This window comes from Melanaphis sacchari, unplaced genomic scaffold (assembly GCF_002803265.2).
Source record: "Melanaphis sacchari strain LSU unplaced genomic scaffold, SCAv2.0 Contig43_pilon_pilon, whole genome shotgun sequence".
In the NCBI taxonomy this organism is placed as follows: Eukaryota; Metazoa; Arthropoda; class Insecta; order Hemiptera; family Aphididae; genus Melanaphis; species Melanaphis sacchari.
The window spans coordinates 1,662,088-1,672,269 of NW_020271284.1; the positions used below are offsets into that span (position 1 = coordinate 1,662,088).

General features: G+C 22.9%; 1 protein-coding gene across 5 annotated transcripts; it reads left to right on the forward strand.

Moving 5' to 3' along the window:
• The first annotated feature begins 206 nt into the window (after window positions 1-206).
• On the forward strand, window positions 207-7,098 carry LOC112597824 (CCR4-NOT transcription complex subunit 4). Of its 5 annotated transcripts, none has more exons than XM_025344047.1 (15): window positions 207-466; window positions 705-1,087; window positions 3,129-3,215; window positions 3,336-3,525; window positions 3,590-3,686; window positions 4,135-4,265; window positions 4,329-4,473; window positions 4,547-4,710; window positions 5,513-5,623; window positions 5,689-5,861; window positions 5,937-6,058; window positions 6,152-6,291; window positions 6,559-6,645; window positions 6,703-6,916; window positions 6,997-7,098. In XM_025344047.1, exons 2-14 carry the CDS (start codon window positions 716-718, stop codon window positions 6,843-6,845), a joined length of 1,962 nt encoding a protein of 653 aa, XP_025199832.1. In that variant the 5' UTR covers window positions 207-466; window positions 705-715; the 3' UTR covers window positions 6,846-6,916; window positions 6,997-7,098. The 5 variants fall into 5 exon arrangements, with proteins under 5 accessions (XP_025199832.1, XP_025199831.1, XP_025199828.1 ...); XM_025344046.1 differs by having other exon boundaries at window positions 708-1,087; XM_025344043.1 differs by having other exon boundaries at window positions 207-342; window positions 708-1,087.
• The last annotated feature ends 3,084 nt before the right edge of the window (window positions 7,099-10,182 follow it).

The following is a 10,182-nucleotide window of genomic DNA, read 5'->3' on the forward strand; positions in this document are numbered from 1 at the left end:
TAATAATTTTATATGATATTTTAAATTTTAAAACAATTTAATAGTGTTTACCACCGTCCGACAATATTTCAAATTTCGCGGGCTTCAACACCGAAAGCATCCAAAGACATTCGTGTTTAAATTATCAATAACGTTTATACTGCTCCGCCCCCCGCCCACCGTACAATAAACAGCTGCCTGCGCAACAATACACAAAAAATTTTCCGAGTGATTGTCGAATGTTGATTTGTGTGCGTAATAGCTTGAAAACCTGTGTCGATTGTCGAAAGTTTCAATAGTTCTACTCTACTTGGGTTGTCAATATTTTCGGATTACATTGTATGATACCTTTTAATCTATACGGTGAGGATTATCGATAGACTTACGTGTATTGAGAAAGCGAAACAAATAAATTCGTAATATTACTCACATATAATATAATATATATACAACTTATACGTATATAATATAACAATTAAATTCTGAGGTAAGTACTGTGACAAAAGGTTATCATATTATATTATTATTTGGAGGACATAAACACCAGTCCTTCCTGTTCAGAATCCATTTTATTAAGTTATTCAATTCTTCCTAAAAAATTATCATTTTTTATTACAAATTACGTCTTGTATTTTGATCGTATATTTGTGTCTATCATCTTCACTAACCTACTTTGAAACTACCCTCAGTCGACGTTGATCATGATCATGTTTATTTTCGTCCAGCAGGTTTTGCCATGTCTGTTCTGAATCATATGTGTGATGATCAGCCCGAGTGTCCGCTGTGCATGGAAGCGTTTGAGGTTGATGACCTGAACTTCTTTCCATGTACATGTGGCTACCAGATATGTCGCTTTTGTTGGCATCGTATTCGGACTGATGAAAATGGCTTATGCCCAGCATGCCGCAAACCTTATCCTGAGGACCCAGCTGATTTCAAGCCACTCAGTCGAGAAGAAGTAGCTAAATTGAAGGCAGAGAAACGACATAAACATCAACAAAAAAAGAATAAGATCACTGAGGATAGGAAAGTGTTAAACAATATGCGAGTACTACAAAAAAACCTAGTATTTGTAGTTGGTCTACCTAATCGGATATCAGAAGCTGAAGTAAATATTTAAGCATTTATTTGTTTTATTTGTTTTTCAGTTAATTAAAATTACTTTTACTATTTCTTATATTTCTTACTTATTTTATCAGACATTTATTTAATTAACTATTTTTTCATAATACAAACAAAATTAATCTAATTTTATAACAAAAATCTTACAAAGAATCATAAAATAATAATTTATTATATCTGAATATTTAAAATTAACATATATGTTTATGATAACATTGTTTTATTGATTATTATTATCAAGACCTAGAATTCAAAAATATTTAAATATATATAAATAATGCATTTAAAAATGTAATAGGTATATGTATTTAACTTAAAAACCAACACTTAATATTACTAACTTTAATACTTTAATAGGTATCTTAACATACCTATTACTAATATTAGTGCCTAAAAAAAAATGATAGAAACCTAGTTATATATAACGTATTCTTATGATAATATAAAAATGTATTTAAAAAAAGTTAATACGTGCAGTACTGTTATAGTATTAAATATCTTTAAATATTGGTAAACAACAAAAAATAAATTAATTTGCTTAAATTATATTTACTGATAATTTTTAATAATTTATTCTGGATTCAAGGTCGCACATTTTATAAATGATGTAAAATATTTTCATTGGTTGTTACTTAAATTTTACTGAATTTTTTTTATCCTACAGACTAAAAATGTATGTTATAAATATATAAAAATTCTTCTATTTCAATATTATTTCAAATATTTAAAAATCATTTTTTTTGATTTATTATTATGATTAGAGAAAGTTTTTTTTATGTCTAAATTATATATGATCAGATACAAATTTATGCAAGTGAAATATATGCATGTGCAATTGACTCTAAACATTTAGGTACCTCATATTTTATACACTTCATATAACAAATTAATATCTTTATTAACTGTTTTTTTTTTTTTTTTTTTTTTTTTTTTTTTTTTTTTTTAAAAATTTTTTTTTTTATAAAAAAAAAATTTATTTTTTTTTTTTTTTTTTTTTTTTTTTTTTTTTTTTAATTGTGTTAATGTTAAAAATCAATGATTAATAAACCAATAAGCTATTACAATTATTTTTTTAGCTTGTGTTTATATAATCTGAGTCTATATAAAAGAAATATCATTAGGTTATGTTTTTGAACAAATAAAATTGTGCAAACTATTTATTGTAAAATGTACAGCAATATTGAACGTATTCAACTTTTTTTTTAAATTATTTCTTCATTAATTTAAATTTAAGACAATTTATGGTGCTTTAGTAGGTAAGGTTAATTTAGGTAAAAATTTGGATAAAATGAATTAGGACCACAAGTTGGTTCATATGCTTGGCCCAAATTTCTTTTAAAAATTAGTATAAAACTTTTTTTACCCTGCCAAAATTTGATAAAGAATTTTATATTTTTATAATTTTACATTTTGTATGTTATATTATTTTATTATTATTATTATATGTATTATTTAAAAGTTTAATCTGTTTAATAATATCTTAAATACCTATCTAATTAAGTATTGATTTTTCCATTGAAATTAGTAAATTTAAAATTTAATAAATGTTCAATTATATAGGCTTTCTATTTAATTAATTAACTTAATTCAAAATTATGTATGTTTCATTTAAAAACTACATTTAATAATAACAATATTAAGTCTTCAATTTTTTACTATTTCTTTTTTTTATATATATTTATTTATTTGATCCATCTAATATGAAAAAAAAATACATAAAGATATTAAAATTTATAAGAGGTTATGATTTGAAATTATTTATACTTAAAGCTTTCAATATTAAAGAAAATAATTCATATTCTATTGCAACTAGATATATTATTAAAATATTTGAAAAATTATATTAATAATAAAAATAAACAAGCTATAAACCTATAAGTATAATAATATTATAAATTTAAATTTACATTTTATAGTAAAAAGTAATAATTTATTTTGATATAAAATATATCAAAATAAGCCAATTTGATCAATACATAATCATTAAAAATTGACTATAGTATATTTTTGTAAATTATGAATTACAGACGCTCAAGAAACATGAATATTTTGGGAAATTTGGAAAAATATTAAAAGTTGTTATAAATCAAAGTACTTCTTATATTGGCACACAGGTAAAATAACATAGTTAAACAAATTATTAATTTTTCTTTTTTTTTTTTCGTTTTTATTATAATATAAGTAATTATTATATGTTTTTGTTAGTTAATCACAAATATATTTTTAATTTTTAGGGTCCAAGTGCAAGTGCTTATGTAACTTACTCAAGATGCGAAGATGCGCTTAGGGCTATACTTGCTGTCAACAATGTCATTATAGATAATAGAGTATTAAAAGCATCTTTGGGTACTACAAAATATTGTTCAAATTTTATGAAAAATCAATCTTGTCCAAAAACTGATTGCATGTATTTACACGAAATGGGTAAATAATTAAATATTAAGTAAGTTATTTTGTATAATATTACAAAAAAAATGTATCTTTACAGGAGAACCGGAAGCAAGTTTTACGAAAGATGAGATGCAGCAGGGTAAACATCAAGAATATGAAAAAAAATTATATGAGCAATACAATGTTGTGTTAAGGTATGTCATGACAAAGCTGGAATTAAAACACATTTTAAAAATTAAATCACTATTAGTCACTTATTATCCAAACTTATTTAAATTTAAATTATTTCTTATTATTTCTTAATACATGTTTATAAATAAGTGTTTTTTATTTTATTTTGTTAAAAAAAATATATTTTATCTTGGAAATATTTATTCCAATGAACTTTCATTTTATGGAACAAATAATAGTTTTTATAAATATAAATATAAATCAATTTAATTTCCTATAATCAGAGATTAAAAAAATAATGTGTTTAATGACTGTATTTTATTAGAAGACATATTTACATAGTACTCTTTTATGATAAAATCCAGTCACATAGTCACTTTTTTAGATATCTTTAATCACTTCAGCCTTATTATTATTATTATTATTTTAATGACTCAAAATTAGTATTTTATTATTTTTATCTTTGTTTAGTAGGAGACCAGAAAATTCTCCCCCAATTCAAATTTCTTCAGGTAATAATAGTGTAATTGAAAATTTGTCACAAAATAATAAAGAATCTTGGCCTTCTCTCAACAATGGTACATCACGCAATGATTCTCCGGGTAAAAAATATTTATTAATAAACCACATTTTAACTTTTATTGTTTAATTGTGATTTTATTTAGTTGAAGATGATAGATTATATGAAGTAGAATTTAATTTAACAAATCACAATTCACAATCTGATAAAACTTTAGAAAAAGTTGAATCTCAAAATGTTAAAATCAATGGTCATAAAAACAAAAAGAAATCAAGTTCACCAGAAAATAGGTTTGTAGCTTATATATTTTTTATGGTTTTAAAATATTAACTTTATTAATAAGTACAATGTTATATTTTTCAGGAAAGGTAAGGTCAAAACTCCAAGTTCCATACCTTCAGCTGAAGAAGAACAATTAAGTACATTAGATGGCGAATGTACTGAAAATAAAAGAAATTTGATTAAAGAAATTTGGAATAATGAGCCATCTCTTAGCAATAGCCAATTAGAAAATGATACCCAAAGCGGTATGTACTTTTAAATTTATTTCACTTGTTCTTTAACATTGATTTTAATATGACTGTTCAGGTATAAAAAACTATCGATTGATAAAATCATTTTATTTAATTTTTATTTACCAAATCTAAAAAAAAATTTTGCAATTCATAAATGTACTTAGACATTTGTTTCCATAATACAACATAATTTTATTTTTCTCACTCCCTTTCCCCTCTTAAATTGTTTGAAAGAAAGTAACAAATATTGTTTTTAAACAAAAATAAAATTTAAAAAGTTATCAATGTTAGTTAATTTTAAAAAAATCACCAAAATACTGGTAGTATTTTATATTTTATATATTGAATTAACTTAATTTGCATATGTTGAATTACATCAAATTAATGTCCTGTATGTTGTTATTAAATGCGCCATAATTTGATCATCGTTAAAATTAAACTATTGTTTTTTTTTTCAACATTTTATGTATTATTTCACAATATGTAGATGCAAATTATACATTAAAATTTAACTTTTTTATTTTAAAATCACAATTTTTTCTCTGGCATGAAAAGTTTGCTCAAATATGATATATAAAAATATAATAAAACAAAAAATAATAGTATAGTTTTTTTTTATAAACAGTAAAGTTTTTATGAAAACATAGTAAGACCTTAAACCCTAGTAACAAATAGGACTGTTGATTTCTCTTTTCTCTCTCACTCTTCTCCCATAATATCTAATTTTAGATTTATTACATTGTTGGTTTTTATTTTCATTGTTTTTAATTTTGTTTTATTTTACTGTAATACCTTATGATTTTACTTTGTTTAGATTCATTATTTGAAAATCCACAAAAGCCAGCTTCAATATTTGAACAAGATAACAATAATTCATTTTTCTCTTCAAATTTCTCTAAATTAACGAATGGTAAAACCAGTCCTGGTAAGATTATATTTTATTATTATTTTATTATCATAATATTAATTTTTTGTATCCATTATGTACAGTATTAAACAGTGAACCCGATTGGAGTCCCCCAGTCAGTGCAATTTTACCTCCAATTCCAGATGTCCTACCCCAAGTACAAACATCTGAAGATTGGCAAGCAGCATTTGGTTTCTCAAATAATAGTAATAATTCTCGGAATAATTATCCATCTTCAGATATAAATAGAACAATGGTAAAATATATATTATGCTTGATGTACATAATTAATTTAAAAAATATATATTCATGAATTGTATATGTCTTGCAGTTAAATTTACCATCAGATGATGATATATTTGATTCGGTTTCGGTAACACAACGTGCACTTTCAGAATATATGGAACAACAAAATCATATTAATATGTATCAATCTAGACTTCAAAATTCCGGGTACATTTAAAATTAATAATGCACTACTAAAAAATCATCGACTATTATCTTATATTTTATAATGATACCATTTTTTTTATTATTTTTTTTAAGGTTTCCTTATTGCACAAAATTAATGGATAATCTTCATATAAATAATACAGCTCCCACAAGAACTTGTTTACCGCCTCCTGGATTTTCATCGGCTCCAAATCAAGTCAATTCCTATGGTATCAGTATTCCTCGTAACACAGGTAATTTTTAATTCAATATATTTCACATTTTAAGAATCAAGCATTTTAATATTACTTTAAGTTACTTCAATAAAGGACTTGAAAATAAACTAATTATTTTTAATATAATAATTTATCGTATGGGAGTGTTTATAGAGTTGAGCCCCTTGGTTAATAATATTAAGATTATTGGTGTAAATAAAAAATAAAATATATCTATAAGTAATATTTAGTTAAAAAAAAATATGTCCAAAAAATTCAATACTTGACTTAATATTTTACATGCAGGTAACACTAATAAATTGCCACAGAATAATCCATTTGCATTACAACAACAATTACGTCAATCATCTTCTCATAGTGAGTATCGACAAAGTATGAACTAAATGAATATATTACATATGCTGTATATAACAAACTTATATTATTCAGATTTAGATTGGTCATCAATAGATCCAGCAATAGTTACAGCAAACCCACATTGTAATTTATATACAACACCACCGCCGCCGCCAGGTTTTAATATGAGACAAGCGTTTGACTCCAATCTATGGTTGTTTAACAACCTTATATAAATGTGCCTTTACCTCCATGTGATACTTGCGCAAGAAAAAAATAGAAATGGCAGACACTTATTTCAATTTTGGTTTGTATTGAATTATTATTTATCTGAATACCTAAATAAATATTGTCATTAATAAAATACATTTTTTTCTTTTTTTACAGATTTTGAAATCTTAACAAAATCCCGCGCAATATATTATATTAATTTATTGAATTATTTACGATTCAAGAAAATAAAAAATTGCCAAACATTTATTATTAATACATTTATTATCTTAATTATTATTCTTATATATTATATAAATTGATTATCATAAAATATTTAGAGCTGCTTTCAACATGATTTTATTATTATTTCATTTAGTTGATAGTTCTTTAAACAATGCCTAATCAATTATTAACTCTGTCGTCATTTCTGGAGGTATACGTACTGTGCAAATGGAATATTAAAAACATTTTATTAAATTCTTACATTGATTACTATTTATTTGCTCAAAACTATGTTATTGAATTGAGTAAATGACTAATAAATGAAATGGGAAAAGGTCGACTCTTGACTTTTAATACATAATTATTTTAGTATAATTATATTGTTATTTTTTTATAAATAAGCCAACTGATGAGTACATTCTCTGTATAATATTTATTATTTATATATTTTCTATTTAAATTTAAGCAATAACAACTACACATGACTTATTTTTCAGAATTAATCGAGTAAAGATAAGAGAAAAATATTTATTTTCCATATCAAAAATTATAATTATGACATGTTGTTTTTAGAGTTCTACCTTATAAATATATTATTTAACCATGAAAACGGATGATCCATGTTAAGACAAAACTATACGCTGAGAATGTGAGAATAAATTTAAAAATAAAATTCACCTAAGCTCTTAAACCAAAATAAAATATATGTTGAAATGTAGTCTTGGCCAAAGCCCAATAACATAGATCAGTGGTTCTCAACCTTTTGGATTTATGTCACCCTTGTTCGTGATTATCCAATACTGCATCACCCTAACATCAAAACATTAAACAAAAAGTATGAATATTGTTTAATAATAATAAATTGTCTAAAATTTAAAAAATTTATATGATATTTAACCCTTATGATTTCTCCAATGTTTTATTTGAAAAACTTCTCTTTTATTTTTATTTTCCTCAAGTAATTTTTGTCACCCCAGTTGAGAACCACTGACATAGATGGTGAAAAAAATAGTTATCGAAGTCGTCAAGGAAAAGAAATATAATAAATTCATAAAATTTATCTTGCCATAATTTGTGTGAATTTTACAATATTATTCGATTGAAAAAAATGTTGATAATTTCTACTTAAAATCTGATCATCTTATGTGTAATGTAATGGTATTAACATACAATATCCTTGATAATAAAATTTTTTATTTTTTAAAAATTTAAAAAAAAAATCATATACGTTTCTTTACCAAATAATAATTTTTTTTAAATAATGGGTGTTCTGCTTTATATTAGATGTCGAGTGTACCTTGTCATCAAATATGTAACTAATGAATATGTCAATATAATTTTAAAATATCAATAGTTTTATTAAATTTTAAACTTAAATGGTTGTTGTAAGATAATTTTGTATTACATTTTCAAGCTTTTTAATTAAGCATCATACATTTTATTAACATTTATAGATAAAATCTAAGACTTATAATGCCTATAGAGTATAGACAACTTAAAGTTACTAATATGCATTTATGTCTACATATTTTTGATATTTTTCAATTGCCTTATAATTTAAGAAACTCTTTTTAATTACAAGCTTTTTTTTCTCTCAAACAAAAATTTTATACACAAATTAAAAATTACAAATATCTTAAAAGAGCTAAAATATTTTTAAATTATTACTATACTTAGAAATTCATCCCAACATAAATATTTGAGGAAAAATTTAAGTCTCCAATTATTTATTTTTGAATTAACAGTAAAAACTGGTTTCCTGATTATTTGATTGGATACTTAAGGAAATTATTTACTAGTGAATTTTGACTCACTTTCCCTCTGATTAAAATGTAAATTCTTCTCTTAAGTTGAAAATTCAATTTTTTCTACGACTAAAATTCAATAATCATTCTAACTTATATATGCATTTAAAAATCAAAATTATGCAAAAAAATGTATTAAATATATAAAATTTAATTTTTAAAAATTCCAAAAAAATTTTAACTTTATTAATTACATTATATGACAGTCTTATATATTATATTATCATAGTTTAGTATTTAATATATTTTTTTTATAATACATAATTATTATACTAATAAAATTGGTTAGATAAAACAATAATGATATCGTTATGAGTTAATCAGATCATTGTCATTGCATTTAAAGTTGGATAGTTAATTTTAGCTAATTGACACAAATCTCAAAAAATAAATATAAGTATCGTTGACTATAAAAACCGACTATAAAATTGCAATACAATTCAATTATTCAATTTTTTAATATGCCTAGTTAAATTACCTATTTATTTATTTAATATTGATTTAGTTCAATTGTATCTAATATATAATAAGGTATAATTATTACTAAAAAAAACATTTACCAACAAGAAATGATTATTAATCAGGAAATAAAGGATTTGGTTTGATTCATACCTGACATTCATAAACGTCAAAGATGTGAGTGTAGTTTGGGACTTAGGCAATAATACTATTCTTTTAATTAAAATCATTTTATTTTTATTAATTGTATGGAATATTGATGTATACTTTTGTTCACATTTATTTATATCATCAAAGAAACTATTGTTCTCCAAAATTAGCTTGTAAATTATAATAAAATAGAAATTTAAAATGTAACTGTGAAATTTTATAATATTTAATTTATTTTATTTAGGTACCTACAAAATTTAAATTTTTAAATTTAATTTAGAGGGTGTTTATTTATCTTGAAAACTATGACAAAAATTAGATTGGTATTGTTGATCTTTTGAATGATTACGTTCTGTAAGAAATATTTTTTATTAATAAGACCGAGTTTTACCAAAAAAAAAAAAAATAGTATGAGAGAATTTCATGCATACATAGAAAGTTTTAGCTGTAAAACAACCATAGGTATCCTCTTAACCTTAAAATAGTTACTTGCATCTAAGTTTCCTAAAAATTAATGGTTAACTGTTTTTTTTCTTTTTATTCCTTAACAATACTTTCTTTATTTTGAGTATTAAAATTATGAAAAAAAATATTAATATAGGTTCATAATTTCAAATTAAAGCATATTATATTCAAGATTTATATTATCAGTCATTAATTACAAAATAATGTTTGTGTAATAATCATTCTGCTTCATTTTATATTTACATAAATTTTAAAATAA

Coding starts and splice junctions, on each gene's coding strand:
- LOC112597824 (XM_025344043.1), top strand. CDS start 321: ATGATACCTTTTAATCTATACG. Junction 1,088..3,128: donor ATCGGATATCAGAAGCTGAA/GTAAATATTTAA, acceptor TATGAATTACAG/ACGCTCAAGAAACATGAATA. Junction 5,624..5,688: donor GAATGGTAAAACCAGTCCTG/GTAAGATTATAT, acceptor CATTATGTACAG/TATTAAACAGTGAACCCGAT.